This window comes from Triticum urartu, chromosome 6 (assembly GCF_003073215.2).
Source record: "Triticum urartu cultivar G1812 chromosome 6, Tu2.1, whole genome shotgun sequence".
Classification (NCBI taxonomy): domain Eukaryota; kingdom Viridiplantae; phylum Streptophyta; class Magnoliopsida; order Poales; family Poaceae; genus Triticum; species Triticum urartu.
In genome coordinates this window covers 363,816,999-363,838,389 of record NC_053027.1, presented here as the reverse complement: position 1 = coordinate 363,838,389, position 21,391 = coordinate 363,816,999, and the positions used below count along the sequence as shown (strand labels likewise).

The window sequence follows — 21,391 nt, the reverse complement described above, 5'->3', positions numbered from 1 at the left end:
TCCTTGATCATGTCAAGATCTTCGATATAATGATTGATGAAGCCTTGTACCGCATGCGGGCTATGAAAGATGCCCTCATGAATAGCTTTCCTTTTAGCTGCCCATATAGCCACAAAGTAATAGAAAGTTTTACAAGGAGGTCATGCGGCAATGTTTCCATGCGCGTGAACAGTCATTGCTTCGCATTCGGTTGGGTAGTGGATGATATCTTTTGTGCCAGCTCCTCATTAACTAATGCCGAGGTACACCTGGACATTGTGTAATCGACCAATGAATGCCTCCACGAATCCGGTGCTCCACAGATGCCGCACGCGCTCGAATTGGTCATGCGCTGGTGAGCCCTGACATCTTTAGTGGGGATCGAATGTTTCGATAAACGCCAACGGAACACTCTAACCTTGCCTGGAACCTGGACCTTCCACAAAGTTTTCCATGCCTTCTTCTCTTTGGTCGTTGAAAGTGCAACTAATCCCTAAATGGTTTTGGTAATTCATAACAACAGATATATCATTGATCTAATGCTTATTGAAAATAGATTTCAGAAAAGATCAATGATTGGCATGGCAAGGACATGAGATTGTGGACCCCTCAAAATGTTAAAGACATGGATTGGCAAAGCCTCAAGACTCTGCATTTTCTACATTTTTTGTTAAATGGTCCAAGATCGCATTGAGTCCATAGGAAAGTCAATACTATTAAAAGGGGATGCGGTTTTGATCATGACTCAATTACTCAAGTGCTTAGTGATATTGCTCCAAAAATCCTCAAACGCCTTCTCCAAATCACATATGTCCAAACCCTAAAATTTCATCTCGGTCCCACTAAAAAGATTTATGCCGGACCCACCAAGTTGATCCTACACACTGCCAAAGCCAAATCCTAAAATTTCGGTCTCACCGAGTTGTTGTGGCCAAGTTTCTATAAGCCAATTTGTTCATTTTGGAATCACCGAGTTGAACTGATCGGAACTATCGAAACAAAGTCCTGCCTAGGTTATCACATTTCGGTCTGTCTGAGATTTCCACTTCGGTCCCACCAAAAAGCCAAACATTCATATCTTTTACACAGGTCGGTCTCAACGAGATTTTGCTCCGGTGTCACCGAGCTGAGTCAAAAGTGTGTAACGGTTGGATTTTGGGTGAAGGCTGTAAATACCCCTCCACCCCCACCTACTCTGGGAGGAAGCGCTTGGAGGAGGGGGAGGCCGACTGAGAAGCGAAGAGGGCCACGGTGGAGGTGAGCGGCAAGGAGCAAGAGGTGGTTGCCATTGGTGTGGTCGCGGTGGTGGGTTGCTCTGCTTCGTTGTGACTGTCGTGGCGTCGCCCGCTGACGGTTGTCAGGCATGTTAGGTATGATTGAATGTTTTTGTTTTTTAAACGGCCCACCGTATCCCCACGAGCAAACCTGGTCAAGTGGGCCGGCACGGCCTGACCCTCCACTAAACATGCCTGGCAGCACGATCCAGGGCGGTTTGTTCATAAATGGGTTGCCGTGATGGCACGTGTGCTGCACTATCAGGCCCAGATATGGCATAGATTTTAAACGTGCCGGCCGGCCGGTCTGTAATGGGCTGTTTGGTCCTAATAGGCCATTACGGCCCAATTACTTAAAAAATCTGAAAATCTGAAAAAATACATGAAACTCAAAACCTGAGGCAAAGTTTATGTGGAATAAATCTTGAGCTTTCTTAGTGGCTGCCTCATTAAAAAAATTCATCATTAGGAAGGAAAAGGAGTACAAAGCCATGCACTAGATTACAAAAGGATAAAAAATTACAAAGCGTACAACTGTTCTTCCTCTTCTTCAGTGGTAAGATTTTTGAACTTGGCTTTCTGTCTTGTTTGTAAATGCTGGAAGATAACCATATAAGCCAAAACTTAACTATGTCATTATAGATAAGTTCCAAGTAAAGTCATAGAAAACCAAGATTCATTTTCTAAAGGGAAGTGCAGACCAACATCTCACCAAAATCATGACTTCACGAGAAATGAACTAGTTTCAGAACAGAAGCCAAACAACTCAGGATCAGGCAATAGATATTTAAGCATGGACCTCAGTTAACAAATAGGATCTGAAATCACTTGGGTGAAGCTTTCATGAATTATTAGCCCAGCTCACCCAAAACCAAAAAAAAAATAAACAAAATAAAATAAAGAGGCTACATGTGGTGCCCAACTATTAAGCCAAAATCATTCAATGAAAAGAAGTCATCCTTGTGAAATATCAGAAGCGTCTCACCTCCCATGGGAGGCCGCGTAGTGCTATATTGATTGATCGGGGCTTATCCCGTCTAACGCATACATTGTTCTGTTACAGCCGTGGTTGGCAAGGAGAGAATAAAGAGGTAAGAAAAGCAACAGTGAAAAGTAAATAAGCTAGAGGTAGACGATGAGCGAACGCAAGCCATCCGATCTTCTTTTCCGTCATTGATCCCCAGCCGTTCATTATCTGAACCGGTACAGTTAACTGAAGACTAAAACACCTAGCAAGTTCAGTCACAATGCCCCGTTGTGAGCGCGATCTTGTCTTCAAGAAGCTGAAGGTTGACGGCGCCATGCTTTGACTGTCTTCTTGAAAAAGGCTGGGAATGTATGCTTCATGAAATCCACGTCTTCCCAAGTTGCGTCATCCAGAGGAAAATTCAGCTGGCTAATGTGGAACACTGGGTGGATACCCACGTTTGCAGCTGCAGGTGATATGCCACAGTGCCCACATGATACAGTACTCGAAATGGTCCGAAGAACTTCCTTTGCAGCTTGATGTGAGAGTGAAGGCCGAAAGCATATGGCTGAAGCTTCCAAGTAAATCATGTCAACTACTGCGCTTCATCGTTGACAGCAGTTGTCAGTGTTGACAGCAGTGCCTACCATCGAGAACTCACTGATTTGTCGCTGTGGATATCCATATAAGGCCTCAAAAGGAGTCTCTTGGAGAGACGAATGAAAAGAACTGTTGTACAGTATTCAGCCATGGGTAAATGCTGAACCCGTTTCTTCGAATCAGTAGAAACCAGGCAGCAAAGGTAATTTCAATACACTCGTTCACATGTTCAAGTTGCAAGATCAGTCTGACAATGTCGCATTCTCCATTGGAGATGCATTTTGATGTATGAGTTCCATATCAAGAAAGACTTTTTCCAAAGATGTTTCCAGCTAATTAAAACAAGTCAAAACTGGAACAAAACCATATAAGCCAAAGCTTACCTGCATCATAAACCAAGATTCATTTTTTTAAAGAAAAGCCAACAAAGTGTAGACCAGCATCTCAATCAAATAGTTTCAGAATAGAAGCCAAACAACCATAAGGATCAGCCAATAGATACTTAAGAAATGGACCTCAATCAACAAACAAGATTTGAAATCATTTGTGTGAAGCTTTCACTGATTAGTACTCAAGCCCACACAGACCCAAAAATAAAATAAAATAAAGAGGCTTCATGTTGTGCTCCAGCTAAGCATTACAAATTCAACTGATCTAAGTCCAATTGTTAAGCCAAAATCATTCAAGGAAAAGAAGTCATCCAATTTTAGCAAAAGAACCAATATTAAAGCACCGTGTCACATGCTGAGTATCAAGGCACAATGAACATAAATTTGTTCTTAACAGTTCAAGATGGAAAAAGAAGGACAGCAAGAGCTTGAATAGCGAAAACAAACTGCTAACCATCGACAGGGAAAATGCTCTCAGGTTATTATTATACTCCCTCTTCTAGTTCTGGAAAAGTTATTGGTTTAGGCATGGGTTTAATTAACTTTTTCCAAACTTTGACTCACTATATTTCATAATATTTTTGGATTGGAAATGTGAAAACAATGTGTAGGTTTATCTCATAAAGTACTTTCAAAAAAATATTGTCTCGAAGAACTTTACAGTAATGATGTATAATAAAAATAAAGGTTATCTCTCATAAAGTATTTTAAAGAAGTACGTATAGATTTGAAGAGTTTTATAGTTAACGAAAATAAGCAGTAAAAGTTGCATTATGGGGGCTTCTTCAGAACTAGACTAGAGGGAGTATGTTCATCATTGAGCAACACACACATATTGTGGTGCTTCCCGATCAACCTAAAGCCTATTTTTATTCACAAAAAAAAAACTAAAGCCTATTTAAAAGGTGTATACCATCCAATTTAAGAGATAATTTTTAATTCTGGAAAACTTAGTGGTTTTGATTTACGTTTTGTTAGTGTAAATAAACAGAAATTACTATGTAAAAGAGGGGGAGAGGTGGTAGATCTTACCATTGTGTGTTACCTGATCTGACTGGAGCTAATGAGGGTTCCCAAATCCGACACCGAACCATCTTGCAGTTAACAGCTGAAGGATATTGTCTTTAACCTCGCAGTATCTTTGGGCCCAGCCTTTTGGTTCGGTGTCATCAACTGCTAAGCCAGGAGCCCGGTCCTTTGAGTCGAGGTTGATCGGATCTTTCCAATCAGCCACATAAGCGGACACGCGCCTCTTGAACTTGACTTTGAACTCCGACCAAGCTTGGTATTTGTAGTGGTTAACACGTGCGAACGCAGTCCAGATATGTAACGCCCCGAGACCAATGTGCCAGATGTCCGTCAGTTATTCACTGTCGTTGTCATATTATTTTCTTATGTGTTGCATCTTGTCATGTCATCATGTGCATTGCATCATCATGTTTTTGAAACTTGTTTTCGCCCGGATTCTCCCAGTTCCTTCTGTTGTCCGTTCTGAGCTCAGACACACTTGCACGCGTCCGCGGCACGTCCGAAATATTATTTTATAAATGGCCGGAAAATGTTCTCGGAATGGGATGAGAGTTGACGTGTGATCTTATTATAGTGTAGATAGACCGCCTGTCAAGTTTCATCGCATTCGAAGTTCGTTTGACGCCCCAACGGATAATTATAGCGGCAATATAGCCGGTCTAACATCGGACGTTTTCGGTTCTCCGAAAACAGTCGCCGGGCCTCTCTCTCTTCTCTTCTCTCAGCCTGAGGCCTTCTGCACAGTCCACTACCTACCGCCGGGCCTAGCCTAAGCTCTCTCATCAGCCCGTGGCCCTCCTCGCGCGCGCGCCCGAAAAGCTGTCCCGTACCCGACCCGGGCAGTCGTCACCGTTGGTTCCGGATCATCCCAAAACATCTCTAAAATATCTTCGGTTATTTGTTTGGTCCATCTAACCTATTTTATCTCGATCATCCAATTTTAATCGGATGATCCAAACTCCCCTCTTCTCTATATGTAGTCCAACCTCATGCCTATTTTGGACTAAACCTAGCACTAGCCCTCCATTCCCGTGCAGCCGCCGCCGCCCCTTGTTTTCCGCGCCTGGCCAGCCCACAGCCGCCACCTCGCACCACCAGATCCACCACACCACAGCCAACTAACTTGTTGCAGCTCCCCACCGTTGATCTAGAGCGTCAGATTCAGATCGAACGGCCCCCGTCGCCCCAGTTCATCCCGCAAAGGCTCTGGATCCAGCAGTCCCGTGCAGCGCTGCAAGGCCCGAGCGCCTCGTCTCCTCCCGTGCCTCCGTCCAGGACGGATCGGGAGCAGCACCTCCCTACGCCAACTCGCCGGAGCAGAGCACCTCTCTACCTCGCGCCCCTCCTCTTTTCCTTTCCCCGTTGCGGTCTCCTTCCTCTCACGTCTCCCTCTCTCCCGTTCTACAGGAGCCACCGCCGCCAGGGAACCCCGCCATGGACGCCCGTCGAGCCGCCCCTAAGCTTCGTCCGCACCGCCGTTTCCTGGATCCGCCCGTCTTCGCTGTCTCCGGCGCTGCCGGAGCCCCAAGACCCCTCCGCCAAGACCCGTCGTGGCCGCTGTCATGCCCCGCCGCCGCTTCCTGGTTCGACTGCCCGTGCGAGGAGACGACCAGGAGCAAGCCTAGCGCCCGCGTTGACTGCTCCACCACGTCGGCCCAGCGTCTCCAGCGAGGCCCAGCTGCGTGACCTACCGGCCTCCCTCCTCCACCGAGTGGGCCGAGGCCCATGGTGAGGCCAGTTGCGCGCCTAAGCCGGCCTGCCCGTGAGGCCGCCGCCAACCTCCCTCACTAACTGGGCTTGGCCCATGGTGAGCGCCCAGTCCGCCCAGTTTCAGCCTGCTGTGTTTTTTTCAGATCTGGGAATTTAGTTGTTATTCCAGAGAAAGCAGTTTTACAGAAAAGCCCTTCAAGTTCATGCACTTAATAACTAATTAACCGTGCACCGGATTAAAATGATCTTTATATGTAATATGTCTAGAATTTTGTCTAGTTTAATAATATGCAACTTTCACCCATGTTTAAGATGTTTAAAATGATGTTTGTTTAAATTTGTCCCTATGCCATGTTAAAATGATTTAATTCATAACTATTTAACTGTAGCTCCAAACCTAACAAACTTTATATGCATTTGGGGTAGAAAAATGCCTAGTTTAAAATGGTGTACTTGTTTTGCATGTTTATTAACTCTAAAATTATGTTTAGGGCAGAACAGTATCAAACCTAATATATGCATATGGGGATTTACCGGAATTGTTGTTCATTGCTTCCGGCCTCATTTAACCTTAACTAGATAGGTAGTTTTACTTTGCTTCACCCTCTTGCCATGTTTGACAACATTTAATATTGTTGGGTACATAACCAAGAGGGAACTAAATAATTGATGTGGTGTTCCGTCAATATGCAACCCGTTCCATATTGTGCTTCACTTAATTTGTAGGATTGCTTGTGCACTTTGCCATGCCATGCCTCTTTAAACCGGACATGCATCATACTTGATTGCGCATCGTGCCATGATTATATGATGGTTGTTTTACTATATTGTTTGCTTTCTTTCCGGTGTTGCTTCTTCGGATTGGTTCCGATAACGTCGCGTTTGTGAGGACCCGTTCGTCTACGTCCGTTTGTCTTCTTCATGGACTCGTTCTTCTTCCTTGCGGGATTTCAGGCAAGATGAACATACCCTCGAAATCACTTCTATCTTTGCTTGCTTAGTTGCTCGCTCTTTTGCTATGCCTATGCTGCGATACCTACCATTTGCTTATCATACCTCCCATATTGTTGAACCAAGCCTCTAACCCACCTTGTCCTAACAAACCGTTGTTTGGCTATATTACCGCTTTGCTCAGCCCCTCTTATAGCGTTGTTAGTTGCAGGTGAAGATTGAAGTTTGTTCCTTGTTGGAACATGGAGATGTTGTTCCTTGTTGGAACATGTTTACCTGTTGGGATATCACAATATATCTTATTTAATTAATGCATCTATATACTTGGTAAAGGGTGGAAGGCTCGGCCTTATGCCTGGCGTTTTGTTCCACTCTTGCCGCCTTAGTTTCCGTCATATCGGTGTTATGTTCCCGGATTTTGCGTTCCTTACGCGGTTGGGTAATAATGGGAACCCCTTGACAGTTCGCCTTGAATAAAACTCCTCCAGCAATGCCCAACCTTGGTTTTACCATTTGCACTAACAACCTACCACCTTCCCTTGGGTTCTGCAGACTCAAGGGTCATCTTTATTCTACCCCCCCGGGCCAGTGCTCCTCTGAGTGTTGGTCCGAACTGAGCTGCCTGCGGGGCCACCTCGGGGAAACTTGAGGGTTGGTTTTACTCGTAGCTAGTCTCATCTGAGTGTGCCCTGAGAAAGAGATATGTGCAGCTCCTATCGGGGTTTGTTGGCACATTCGGGCAGTGTTGCTGGATTTGTTTTAACCTGCCGAAATGTCTTGAAGAACCGGGATACCGATTCTAATCGGAATGTCTCGGGAGGAGGTCTATTCCTTCGTTGACCGTGAGAGCTTGTGATGGGCTAAGTTGGGACACCCCTGCAGGGATTTGAACTTTCGAAAGCCGTGCCCGCGGTTATGGGCAGATGGGAATTTGTTAATGTCCGATTGTAAAAAAACCTGAAGTTGACCTTAATTAAAATGCATCAACCGCGTGTGTTACCATGATGGTCTCTTTCCGGCGGAGTCCGGGAAGTGAACACGATATTGGAGTTATGCTTGACGTAGGTTGTTCTAGGATCACTTCTTGATCATAGATTTCTCGAACGTGCTTTGCCTTCTCTTCTCGCTCTCTTTTGCGAATATGTTAGCCACCATATATGCTAGTCGCTTGCTGCAGCTCCACCTCTTACCTTTACCTTACCCATAAGCTTAAATAGTCTTGATCGCGAGGGTGCGAGAATGCTGAGTCCCCGTGGCTCACAGATACTTCCAAAACTAGCTTGCAGGTGCCGTTGAACCGTGCAGATGACGCAACCAAGCTCAAGAGGAGCTCGATGAAGATCTTGTCCCTTGTGTTGTTTTCGTTCTAGTTGATCAGTAGTGGAGCCCAGTTGGGGTCGATCGGGGACCTTTGTTGCATTTGGTGTTCTTTTTTTATTTTGGTTCCGTAGTCGAACCCTGATTGTATTTAGATGATGTAATGCTTTATTCATGTATTTGTGTGAAGTGGCGATTGTAAGTCAACTATGTATCTTTTTTCCCTATTGTATTACATGGGTTGTGTGAAGATTATCTCACTTGCGACATTGCTTTCAATGCGGTTATGCCTCTAAGTCGTGCTTCGACACGTAGGAGATATAGCCGCATCGAAGACGTTACAAGATGCTTTTGAAAGTAGGCTTGAGCTTAAAATGATGGACCACATTCATGAGGGATGGTTCCACGGCGTCGAGGCGGACCAAGGATTTGTGCCGCTGCGGGCTCTTCAACCGGCAAGTGTAGCCCTGGCAGACCCCCTCCGGTGGATGTGCTGTTTGGCCCGAGGGGGCAAAATCATAACAAGCAAGGTATATTTGGCCAACGCTATCATCAACAGAAATAACGGGCTCTAGCAAAGATTTTGATGGCTTCTCTAATCCTGCCCAGCTTGTTGAGAAGATGAACTCATCAACATCTATGACAGCCATCCATTGGCACGAAGCTTGCTGTGTGGCCGCGCAATGAGACAGACCAGCTTCTTGGACCTTGGTCCAAGGCCATGGCACGGTTGTGATGTTGAGCCCGGAGGATAAGCTGCGCCACTAGGCCTGCCAAGTTGTCCTCGCTGCCATTATCATAGATAAAGAACTGATCCACCCCAATCGCACTATGGTAGAGTGCCCACTCCCTGAGAAACTTGGAGATGTTGCGTCCCATTGTGCAGGCGCAAATTGAACTCTTTTGAGGAGTCACCGAAGAAGATTCAGCTTGCTGTCGACGAAAGGTTGCAAGGGAGGGCATGGGATCCTCGCCGGTGACCCCTAGTGTGACAAGAACCTTGGTGCTTCCTCCTGACTTGACAGGTGTCGGCGGCGAGGGGCAGCGAGTAACTTGCTGTACTGAGGTGATTGCCGGTGTAGTTGCCAGCATGGTATCGGCGCCGTCGCTGTAGCGATACAGGCACTGAAGGCCTTGGCGGCGGCTGATTCCCTTAGCGAAGACGAGCACGTCGCCTCCGTCCAGATGAATCTGGAGCAGCTGCGGCGGCCGAGGAGGTGGAGGAGTGGAGTAAGAGCGGCGCTTGGAGCTGCTGGAAGCTCTGCGCTGGGTCGGGAAGGCGGCAGACGTATGCGTGAAGTCCGGACGCCGGCAGCATCCCGAGCGGTCTCGCCGGGGAGGAAGCCCCGCCCTGGAAGGCGCAGATGGCGTCGCCGGTAGGCTCAGCGTCGTCCAGGATCAGGACCTCCTGGTCGGGAAGGAGGACCGCATCCGCGTCCTGCTGCGGCGGCGATTGGCTGGCGCGGAGGCGGAGGGGCAGAAGGCGCCGCGCGAGGCTGTCATCGCTGAGGCGGAAGGGCGAGTATTGGGATTGCGGGGACGGCGACGGAGAAAAGTCGGCAGCGAACGGGAAGGGCGGGGGCGCCGGACTGTCGGCGACGAGCGGGAAGGGGGCGCCGAGGCCGAGGGGCAGCGAGAAGACCGGGCGGCCCGAGTAGGCGTTGTGGCCTCCGCTTCCGGCTAACAGCAGGAGAGCTCCGACTGAGACGCCGCCGACGATGCGGCGCAGCCGGCTGCAGCGGCGGTGTCGCGGCATATTGGATTCGGCGGGAGCACGGCGGGAGCTTGATTTCGCGGGAGAAGGAGCGTGATTTGGCGGGAGCTCGAAGGCGAAAGATTGAGATTTCGCGGGAGCAGGGAGCAGAGCTTCGATTGCTGGGTTGCGACCGAGAAGACGGTCTCGGTCGATCGATCTGGGTTTAGGGTTTTCGACCCGACCCGAGCACGGATTGGTTTTTTTTTCCTCCCCGGGTCAGGCTGGCGGGCCGCTGGGTCGGTTCCACTTCCCGCGTCGGTCGGATTGGGCTCCACCACGTCATTACGATCAGGCACGCTGGATTTTGCGAAACGTGCTCTCTTTTCTTTTTTTTATAATGTAATAAAACGTGTTGCCTTCTCCAATTCCACGCCGAGCCTCAGGAGAGAGTTGTTAGGGTTAGAACATGTCTAGCAGATCCCGCGAACCGGTCCTGTCCGCTATAATAACTGCCGTTTTATGAGATCCATACTATATCCCCGGTCCGAACAGATATTTCAAATCGGGCCGCCCCGAAAAAGAATTTGTGGGATCCCGCATCCGCGAGCCCAATTCCTTCATATGTGCGGATTTCACCTGATTTTGTCGAATCCCCTTTCGGTTGTCGCGAACCCACTTCCGCCGGCTTCACCTCCCACCTCCCACCCCGTCGCCGCCGCCAATCCATCCTCTGACCTCGCTGTCCTTCCTCGCGGCGCTAGAATTCAGCCGAATGGCCGCCCCCTGGTGCGTCATACCATGTGTCGCCGCAGCTCTATATGCCCTGGCCTCCCACGGCCGCAACTCCTTCCGCTGCCGCTCCAATTCCTTCCGCCGCCGCTCCATGTGTTGCCTTCTAACTCCAAATCAATATCGAGCCCCCGGAGAGAGCGGTTAGGGTTAGCAAGGCGAAAAGGAGGCGATCGGGTCCTTTTGCGTTGAAGATGGCAAAGATGAAGGAGGCTATGCTAGCCAAGCATTGGGATGCAAAAGTGGCTATGGCCGAGGAGAAAGAGAAGCACAAAGAGGAGAAGTGTGAGAATAGGTGTGCCTTCGAGGAGCGCAAGCTCATCCTAGGGGAGAAAAAGAGGAAGGACAAGACGACCGCCGAGGAGGACCGGTTCATGATGATGAATCCGGAGGGCATGGATGCAATGGAAAGAGACTTTTGGGAGACGAAAAGAATGGAGATCATGCTCTAAAGAAAGATGGAGCTTCAAAAACTTATGGACGGTGGTGGTGTTGGGTTTGGTGGGTGTTTTTCTTTCGGCAATGTTGGTGGTGGCTTTGGCATGGGTGGTGTGGTGGTGTTGGCTTCGGCATGGTTGGTGGTGGTGGTGGTGCCAACTTCCACATTGGTGGTGGTTGCTTCGGCATGGGTGATGGTGGCTTCGGCCTGGGTGGTGGTGCTCACTCTCCTGTCCAAGTTCGTGAGGATGGTGGTGCGAGCTCTTCGGTTCAAGTTCGTGAAGATGGTGGTGCGAGCTCTCCAGTCAATGTGAATGATGGCGATGGTGGTGCGAGCTCTCTGGTCAATGTGGATGATGGCGATGGAGGTGCTAGGGGCGATGTTGGTGGTGATGTTCTTCACAACAATGAGAATGTTGCTTGATTTATCTATGTCATTTAAGTATCTTTTGTCTTGTTTTATCATGCATTCATGAGCCTAAACTTGACACCTCGTATGTTGCGCATTGGATGCGACAAACTAGTATGATGATCAACTAGTGATATATATATATATATATATATATATATATACACACACACACTAGCAAAAAGACCTGTGCGTTGTAACGGGAGAGACAATTGTATCTGCAAAATGCATTTGCAGTCAAGCTGAATTTAATCTTTACCGAGATATGTGGGAACAAAGTTTGCATATCTTTAATATGAACTAAATTTCTAAGTGAGTGACAAAAATAGGTTGAAAAATCAAGAGTTACACTAATAGAACTTTAAGAAAATAAACTCAAATCTGCAGTAGAGAAGTGCACTCGGGCAGTAACTTTTTCTCTTGAGGATTGCAATAAACATAGAATTTTTTTATATTTGATAGTACAAACGGAAAACTTCATATTTTGTGGTTGCAAGGTTGCATGATATTTTTTTCCGGATAAATCATGGTTCGCGAGTTCAGCTACAGAAATAAAAAAATTCTTTTCTAATTTGAGATGACTTTTAGTTGAAGTGCGGCACATAGAAAACATGCCCTGGCACCATGGGTGTAGTAACTGGTAAAGAAAACTTTGTACATGAGCTCCCACATTAAAAGGCCAAGGGTACATAATGACGGGCAAAAAGGGAACGTGTTTACCTCATATAGAGGTCTTGTACTCCTTGTGGTTTCTCTTAATTTCTAAAACTAAATTAAAATTAAAAAGAGGTAAACACTTTAGTTGAAGTGCGGCACATAGAAAACATGCCCTGACACCATGGGTGTAGTAACTGGTAAAGAAAACTTTGTACACGAGCCCCCACATTAAAAGGCCAAGGGTACATAATGACTGGCAAAAAGGGAACGTGTTTGCCTCATATAGAGGTCTTGTACTCCTTGTGGTTTCTCTTAGTTTCTAGAACTAAATTAAAATTAAAAAGGGGTGACGACTGGATTCAAACCCGCACCTCCTGGGTAGATGTGTGGCGCTCTAGCCACTAGGCTACAACATCTTTGCTGATGTTAAGCGAGATTCGCTAGCTGATAAACCAAATTTAGCGCAGCGACCTGCGATGGAAAAAACGAAACGTTTTTTCTGACTTATAGGTGGCATACTCGGTAATTTGTAGCAACTTTGGGGGTTAATTATATGACGTACGGGCAGAAGCAATAACCCTTTTATTATTAGGGTAGAGGTATATATATAGAAAGTCTATTAATAACCCAGGGTAAAGAATAAGTTATTCCTCCTTTCATTCCAACAATTTAGTTCCTCTCTGTCAGTAGTAGATTGTGTTCTGGTCTAAATTGATAAGCTATGTGGAGTTAGACGTGTGTTATATAGATCATGAAATCCATGCTTAGGTTCTTTCGTGTGCAGGTTACATTTTCTAGACATATAGGTAGCCAATTACTGGTTTCAGGACTACGTCATAGATTCGTGCATTGCACCATATCATTTCACTAGATGGTAAGTTGTGCGAAAAGAAGTTAAAAAGCTAATGATCATGGTGTTCAGTGTTATAGACTACAAGCATGCTAGAAAACAAATTCAGAACTAGCAAACAAAAGAATTGAGTTCGTCGCGATAACAATTTTCAGGAAACAATGGCTATTTCATATATATGATGGTGATTTTTTGGCGACTATTTCGGGGGAAAAAAACTTAGGCTATGTTTGGTAGCAAAGTATCAGAAAAAACAAAGTATCAAAAATTACAGTAATTTAATCAGTAGGCACACAATACCATAGTTTTAACTTAACAAAGTTTTTCTGGAGTATTCAGAATACAGACCACATGTTTGGCCACAGCACACAATGCTGTAAAATTTGCTGGCTAGCCGTTAATTAGGCAGTCGCATGCTGTAGTAGCGAGATGAAAAAATAGTGGATGGAAGTTGCACCGTGGTGTAGTACTAGAATATATGGATCGACTAGATTAACGATGATTAGCGGCAGCGACGGCGGCGGAGTAATTAGCAAATGGATAATGAGAAGTAGTAGAAGTAGGAGGAAATAAGGATTCATCCTTTGCAGATAGTTTTTGTAGGAAAATGCTAATCAATTTATTAGCAAATGGATAATGGGAACTAGTAGAACTGTACTAATCAATTTGTAGGAAAATACTCCTTTCATTTAAAACATTAGGCATATAGTTTTTGTAACTTTACTTTTAGATATGTTTTCTCTTGTATTCCCTCGTTTCTATACTCTCTTTCTCTCCCATATTTATTTATGGATGCTATGGTCATTTCACTGAACATCGTTTTTGTTCTGTGCCCTGTTTAATCCCCATTCTTGATCAAACATAGCTTATAAAAAAATGAAGGGTGATCTAGTTATTTTGTACACACAGTAATTAGTAAGTATTTGTGTTATGTGTGTACGTTGGTACTAGCAATTGCCGATGTGGTAGTTTGATAAATGAAGCTAGAAAACAGCTAGCGGTATCCAGCAAGGATAGGACAGGAGATGTCAAATTTATAAGTTTCCAAATGGCCGCCCAGAATGTGTAATAATCAAGATTGGCGAAATATTCAGTTTGCAGTACACATGTATCACAGCTCAAACATACCAATTACATGTGAATTGCGTTTCTTGTTCTGACATCATTGCATTTCATGATCCTCGGTATTTATTTCTATGCAATTACAACATTAGTTTGAATGGCAGCTGGATTTGGATTTATTGTTAGGCTTACTTTGTTTTTGTGTCCTATAAACAGGGTGAAGCTCGGCGAGAGAGGCCCTATAGTTTACAAATATTCGTGGAGCTCTCACAATGGCAGACAGAGAGAGGAGCTACTCCAGCATTGCACGGCTGACAGCAAGTGACTAATGCCCTAATCTTGTTGTGTAAATTAATGCAACTGGCGTTAACTTGTAGAGCATCATGTTGTTAGAATAGTTCTAAGGTCACCGTGTGATTTCGTTTACATTTTTGCTTGCTTGCCGGTGTACCAAACAAGATGGATGTAGCTTCTGCCGAGGTATGGACGAGGGGCGGGTCCGTTCCTCTGTTCCTGCTCTGTTCCCCTCCCCTAGGACATCAAGGTGCTCCCGCTACTGATTTCCCTGGGAGGATTCTTCGTCTGGGACTGCGATTCCGGTCGCTCTCTCGCTGCTTTCTTCCCCTCTCCATCTCCCTTGCCGCGCTACCTTGTGGTGGGTTGACCTAGATCTGTTTTGTTCGGGGCGATTAAGGGGCGATCTGTGCATCGCTACCCACCCTTGGCAATGGCAGACCGAGGCTCGAATTCCACCCTTGATGCGGCGGCTACTGGAGAGGCTGGGACCCTGGACTCCTTGGATCGACGCGCCCCCGCGCCTGCAACAAGGGATCCGGTGCCGACCCCCGCCCCGGTGCTCGGGGAGTTTGGTTCTGATTCTGCCCCTCGTGTGGTGGAGATGATGGAGCGCCTCCGTCTGACGGCGATTGAGGCGCAACCGGTCTTGGTGGATGATGAAGATGAGGTGGATCAGGTGGATCCGGGTCGTGCGCTGGTGGGGAAGGTGCTCTCCCCCAACGTCCTCCACATCAACACCATCCCATCGGCAATGAGGCCGGCGTGGGGAAATCCCCAAGGCTTGCTGTTCCATCCAGCAGGAGATAACCTGTTTGTGGCGGAGTTCGCCACCCCTGCAGACCGTGCTCGTGTTCTGGAAGGCTCGCCATGGATGGTGGGTCGCCATGCTGTCCTTTTCAAGGATTTTGATGCTGAAATTCAACCGACTCAGATGATCTTTGATCGACTGACCATATGGGCACGAATTATGGCCCTGCCTCCAAGACTGATGAAATCCAAGCTTGGTATGGAATTTGCAAAGTCGATTGGCAAGATTGTGCGTGTGGAGTCGGATGCCGATGGTCGCTGTTGGGGCCCCTACATGAGGGTTCGGGCCGAGGTTTTGGTTCAGGAACCAGTGGTAAGGTATGTTACTGTAACATCTGCCAAAACGAAGAGCACCGAAACATATTCAGTCATGTACGAGCGACTACCTTTCTTCTGCTTTTCATGTGGCCTGTTAGGTCACTCGTCGATGTTGTGCCCAACTCCGGGCGTCCGTGATGAAAATGGAGAGCTCCCCTATGCTGCCATGAAAGTGTGTGTTCCTGATGATCAACCAAAGCGGTCGGGGGGCTCAAAGTCCAGTTTTGCTTCTTCCTCGTCCGGCTTTTTTCAGAGAACCTCGGGACAGAAGACCTTTACTGCTGGTACTAGAATTTCTAATCCTAGCAGTCAAGCCAATAATGTTGCCAAGAATGATGTGGTCGATGAGACAGAGGTTTCCTCCCCAGCTAAGGGTGGTCCTGGCCGTGGTAGCTCATCCCGTGGAAGGGGGCGTGCCAGTTCTGCCCGTGGTCGTGGCCGAGGGAAGATTGGGGGCTCGGGCAAGGAATTGTTCCCGGTCTCTAAGTCAAAGAAAGGTATGTCCGGACAGAAACGCAAAACTGCTAAAGACACACCTGGTCAGCTCTCTGAAGGTACTACTTGCTCTGAAATCAATCAGCTTGCTATTGTTCTATCTGGCAATTCTGTTGGAGCTGCTCCTCCACTTGAAATGATTGGAGATATTGAGTCAGATAAGAAACAAAGGACTTCTCCTACCCGATCGGCGGATCCGGCGGTGGCTGCGGAGCAGCACCGCCAGATGCAATGAGTCTGTTATGCTGGAACTGTCGAGGCTTGGGGTCGGACTCGACGGTTGGCGAGCTTCGCTGGTTAGTGAAGCTTCACCGCCCCACCCTCCTCTTTCTCTCTGAGACAAAGATGAGGGATTCACGTGTCAGAAACTTTATGTGGTCTCTAGGTTTTACCGGGTGTTTGGCCGTTAATTCCGACGGCCTGAGTGGTGGTTTGGCTCTGTTTTGGACGGCGTCTGTTAATGTTTCTCTCAAGGGGAGCAATGCTTGATGTATTGATGTTCTTGTTACTTCGGAGGCGGGCTCAACTTGGCGTGCTACCTTTGTGTACGGCGAACCGAGGAGAGAGGATAGGCCACAATTCTGGGAGTTGCTGAAACGTTTGAAAGCTCAATGGCAAGGTCCTTGGATTGTATGTGGGGATTTCAATGAGGTTCTATCCTAGGACGAGCATTGTGGTCCCCGGGACAGATCTGAAGCTCAGATTTCAGCCTTTCGAGATTGTCTCATGGACTGTGAGTTGATGGATTTGGGTTTCTCCGGGCCTAAGTTTACGTGGTGTAATCGCCAAGACCCGGAGTGCCATGTGAAAGTCCGGCTTGATAGAGCAGTGGCCAATTCAGATTTTGTAAGGTTGCATGATGTTTGCGCTGTTGAACATGTGATCACCACCTCGTCTGATCATTATGCTATCTTGATCGAGCTTGCCGGGCAGCCCACCCAGAGGACACAACGGCCAGTGCAGCAAGGTTTTAAGTTCGAGGCTATGTGGTTGCGGGCAGCCGACTATAGAGAGCAGCTGGAACGTGCTTGGACTGAGGGGCGGAGTGGTGATTCTTCTCTGCAGGCGACATGGGACAATCTTCATCATGTCGCTGGGGCCCTTAAGTCCTGGAGTCGTGACACTTTTGGTTCTATCCGGCGTCAGATCAATAGACTGGAGCGACGACTTAAGTCCATCCGGTCTATGCCAGTCACGAACTCATCTTTGGCTGAGGAAAGATCTATTAAGACTCAATTATGTGAGTTATTTGAAAGAGAAGAAATCATGGCTCGTCAACGTTCGAGGGTGGACTGGTTGCGTGAGGGGGATCGCAACACTGAGTTCTTCCATGCTCGAGCTGCTGCCCGCAAGAGGACCAACAGAATCCAGCGTCTGGTCCGTGATGATGGGTCCTTTTGTGATACTCAACGAGAGATTAAAGGTTTGGTGCAACAATTCTATGAGAAACTTTTCACATCCGAACCTTGTGATGCAGCTGATGCAGTCCTGGATGCTATCCCTCAAAAGATTTCTTCTGAGATGAATGAGGATTTGAGTAAGCCCTACACTAACAAGGAAATCAAGGCTGCTCTATTCCAGATGGGTCCTACTAAAGCTCCTGGACCTGATGGTTTTCCAACCCTCTTCTATCAGAATCATTGGGACTTCTTGGGAGAGGAGATTTGTCGAGCCGTGAGATGCTTTCTGGATGGAAGCTCAATTCCGGAGGGTTTTTGTGACTCAGCGATCGTCCTTATTCCTAAAGTGACACGACCCATCTCTCTCAAAAAAAAGTGACACGACCCAAGCACCTGAAGAATTTCCGTCCAATTAGTCTATGTAATGTTCTTTACAAGATTGCCTCGAAGGTCTTGGCCAATCGTTTGAAGTTATTGCTCCCTGTTGTCATCTCTGAGTTTCAAAGTGCCTTCGTGCCTGGAAGATTGATCACTGACAACTCTCTTATTGCTTTTGAATCTCTTCACACCATCAGACATCAGCGAGCTAAACAACCCTTCTTTGCCTTGAAGATTGACATGACAAAAGCCTATGACCGTGTTGAGTGGAGTTTTCTTCATGGTTGCCTCTCCAGACTTGGTTTTAACCGTGCATGGATCAACTCAGTGATGAGGTGTGTAACCAATGTCCGCTATGCTGTAAGGGTTAACGGTGAGCTTACTGCACCTATTGCTCCATCGAGAGGAATTCGTCAGGGTGATCCTATCAGCCCCTATTTGTTTCTGCTCTGCACTGAAGGACTGTCAAGTCTGTTACTCCAAAAGGAGAGTTGTGGCGAGCTACATGGCATTAGGAACGGTCGTTCCGGTCCTCCTATCTCACATCTCCTGTTTGCCGATGACAGTATCTTCTTTGCTAGATCTGATGCTCGTAGCGTGGCTGCTCTGAAGACCACTCTGGAACTATATTGCTCTGGTTCTGGTCAGTTAATTAACAAGGACAAGTCCTCTTTACTCTTTGGTCGTGGTTGTTCGGAGACTGTTAAGCAAACAGTAAAGGCGAGTCTTGGGATATCTAACGAAGCCTTCAATGACACTTACCTTGGTATGCCTACCGAGGTTGGTAAATCCCCTACTAGTATCTTCAAGTTCTTGCCAGATAGGGCTTGGCGATGTGTTCATGGATGGTCCGATCGACCGGTCTCGCGAGCAGGGAAAGAAACACTACTGAAATCTATCATTCAGGCGATCCCTACTTTCATCATGAGCTGCTTTGAACTTCCTATGGCTATCTGCAGAAGGTTCAGACAAATTATTGCCGATGAGTGGTGGGGCAGAGAGGATGGGAAAAGGAAGATACACCGGAGATCATGGGATTGGTTCACAACGCCCAAGTCTTTTGGCGGGATGGGTTTTCGGGATTTGCACATCTTCAATTTGGCAATGCTAGGCAAACAAGGGTGGCGACTACTTACTGTTCCGGACTCCTTGTGTGCTCGTGTCTTAAAAGGCCGATATTTCCCTCACACGGATTTCTGGAATGCACCGGCTCCGCGTTCAGCTTCTGCCACTTGGCGCAGCATTCTTGCTGGCCGTGACCTGCTCAAGATGGGAGTTCAATGGGGAATTGGGGACGGCTGCCAGGTTCACATTACTTCTGACCACTGGATCCCTTCATCTCCGCCTTGTGTTCTCCAGCCGCTCTCTCCTATTCCTGCCAATGCTAAAGTTAAGTGCCTTATGTATGAGGAAAGCAGGTCCTGGAATGAAGCAACGCTGCGTGCCTTCTTTCGGAATGACGTCGCATGCGAGATTCTTCAGATCCCTATCTAAAAGCATGGTGAGGATTTTGTTCGACGGCCATTCACAAGATTCGGGGAATACACGGTGCGATCAGCCTACAATTTGGCTCGGTCTGCACACTTCCTGGAGTCTCATAGTTCAAAAGGAAAGGGTTTGAGTTCCAATTTTTCTTCCCAGGAAAAGGATTGGAGACTGCTATGGTCTATCAAAGCACCGGGCAAGATGAAAGTTGTCTTATGGCGCTTTGCGCACAATTGTTTACCATCTGGGGAACAACTTAAACGCCGCCAGGTACCCAATTCTAAACACTGCTGCTTTTGTGCTCGGTCTGAATATGTTGAGCATGCTCTGCTGTTTTGCCCACATGCCAGGGACGTGTGGGATATCATCAAAGAGGAATATAATTTCAGCTTGCACCGTGGCACTTTTCTGTCTCCAAGGCAATGGATTTTTGACTTCTTGGCAAGGTCGTCTGATCAGGTGCGTACTGTCCTAGTTGTGACCCTCTGGCATATTTGGGAGGCTCGAAACTTTGCGAGAAACAGTCCGAAGGCTCCCCATCCACGACGTACTGCTGAGAAGATCAAGGCTTATGTCGCCCTTATCCCGCAGCATCTTTTCCTTCCAGTATCTGAACATAGGCGTGAAACCAATGCTTCCAGCTCCGACTGGTCTCCGCCGCCGTCAGGTACCATCATGTTCTACTCAGACGCTGCAACTTTCTCGAGCCTGGATAAGTCTGGCATTGGGGTCGTCGGCAGGGATGACAGAGGTCAATTCGTGGTGGCCTGTAGCGAGCCGATTGAGGGTAGCTTGGAACCTGAAATGGCTGAGGCCATGGCTCTTCGACGTGCTGTTCTTTTGGCGCATGATGTACAGGTTTCAGATGTTATCTTTGCCTCTGACTTTCTCTCACTTGTGCAAAGAATCAACTCGCCTATGAGTGACCGTTCTTCAGTTGGAGTGGTGGTGGCTGATATCAAGTCTATGTCTGAAAGTTTCTCTTCAGTGTCCTTCAAGCATGTTCGTCGGAATTTGAATGTTCCTGCTCATGTGCTAGCTAAATCATGTATGAACTATTCTAGTCTTTGTGTGTTCCATTCTGTTCCGGATTGTATCCGGCAAACTCTGTGTAATGTTGTTCATTAATCTATAAAGCCGACTTTCTCTCTCAAAAAAAAAACAAGATGCAAGATGGCATATAATGTATTTTTACATTGAATCATGGATGGTGCATTGGTGACATTTTCTTTAGAGTATGATGATCATCTTTGTTTTACATCGTCTCCCAACTTTATTTTGTTCTTATGTCGGCTTCAAAATTCCTACATTGGTGGTTGGCAAAATGACTGGAGTAGTATATTTCTTCGTCAGGTCGCTATGTTGGTGGTTGGCAAGATAACATAATGCACGTGCTGACTGACGTAAGATGGCGGCAAACAACAATGACCTGAGAAGCATCTCGGCCGAATCGGCTGGCCGACGACGGGGTGCAGGACAACGACCTGGAGAAGCATCTCATCTTGCTCTCCGTAGTCTATCCGCTCTCTATGGTCATTTCTCTGGCAGTTGACTTGAAGCTTTCCTTGTTCAAAGAAATTCATTGATGATTGAGCAGAAAAATTGACTTAGAGGGAGTGCCATAGAGCCCGTATGGGCAGAGGTAATTTAAGTAGCTTGTCCGCTGTAAAATTACATGGCAGGCAAAACAAACTAGCCAAGACTACGTTGCATGGAAAAATAAAACTGAATGGGTTTGTCACATGCACGATGTAACTCACCTCCATTCATCTCGTAAAATTACCTCACAAGGCCTTCTGCTTACGGTTGTTTCAGAGGGACACGCTCGTTCCTCCAAATTGTAATTTTACCTCCCAGGACCTTTTTCTTTGGGTGCGCTTAATTGTGGTGTGCGTAGGGTGTATGGAGAGAGGCTGGGGTGAGGAATTTATATATAGCGGAGGTCTTCCTGAATTCCTGAACTCACAGAGGAAAAAAAGGGCCACGGCCACGCCCACCACCTCGTCCTCGATCCCCAACCTCCCCGATCCAGCGCCGTGGACCTCTCGCCCCCTGCCACAACTGTCGCCGCCCTGGCTCCGGTGCGCCTCCCGC

The 21,391-nt window shown here is 47.2% G+C and overlaps 1 protein-coding gene and 1 pseudogene across 2 annotated transcripts; one reads left to right on the top strand and one right to left on the bottom strand.

Annotated features, from left to right (window-relative positions):
• Positions 1–3,870: 3,870 nt before the first annotated feature.
• Positions 3,871–10,103, bottom strand: LOC125517542 (annotated as a pseudogene).
• Positions 10,104–14,844: 4,741 nt separating this feature from the next.
• LOC125513516 lies at positions 14,845–20,555 on the top strand. 2 transcript variants are annotated; one of them, XM_048678648.1, is made up of 3 exons: positions 14,845–19,313; positions 19,454–19,567; positions 19,648–20,555. In XM_048678648.1, the coding sequence occupies exon 1, from the start codon at positions 14,845–14,847 to the stop codon at positions 16,267–16,269; it is 1,425 nt and encodes a 474-aa protein (XP_048534605.1). In that variant the 3' UTR covers positions 16,270–19,313; positions 19,454–19,567; positions 19,648–20,555. The 2 variants fall into 2 exon arrangements, with proteins under 2 accessions (XP_048534605.1, XP_048534604.1); XM_048678647.1 differs by having other exon boundaries at positions 19,454–20,555.
• The last annotated feature ends 836 nt before the right edge of the window (positions 20,556–21,391 follow it).

Coding starts and splice junctions, on each gene's coding strand:
- LOC125513516 (XM_048678648.1), top strand. CDS start 14,845: ATGGCAGACCGAGGCTCGAATTCCACCCTTGATGCGGCGGCTACTGGA.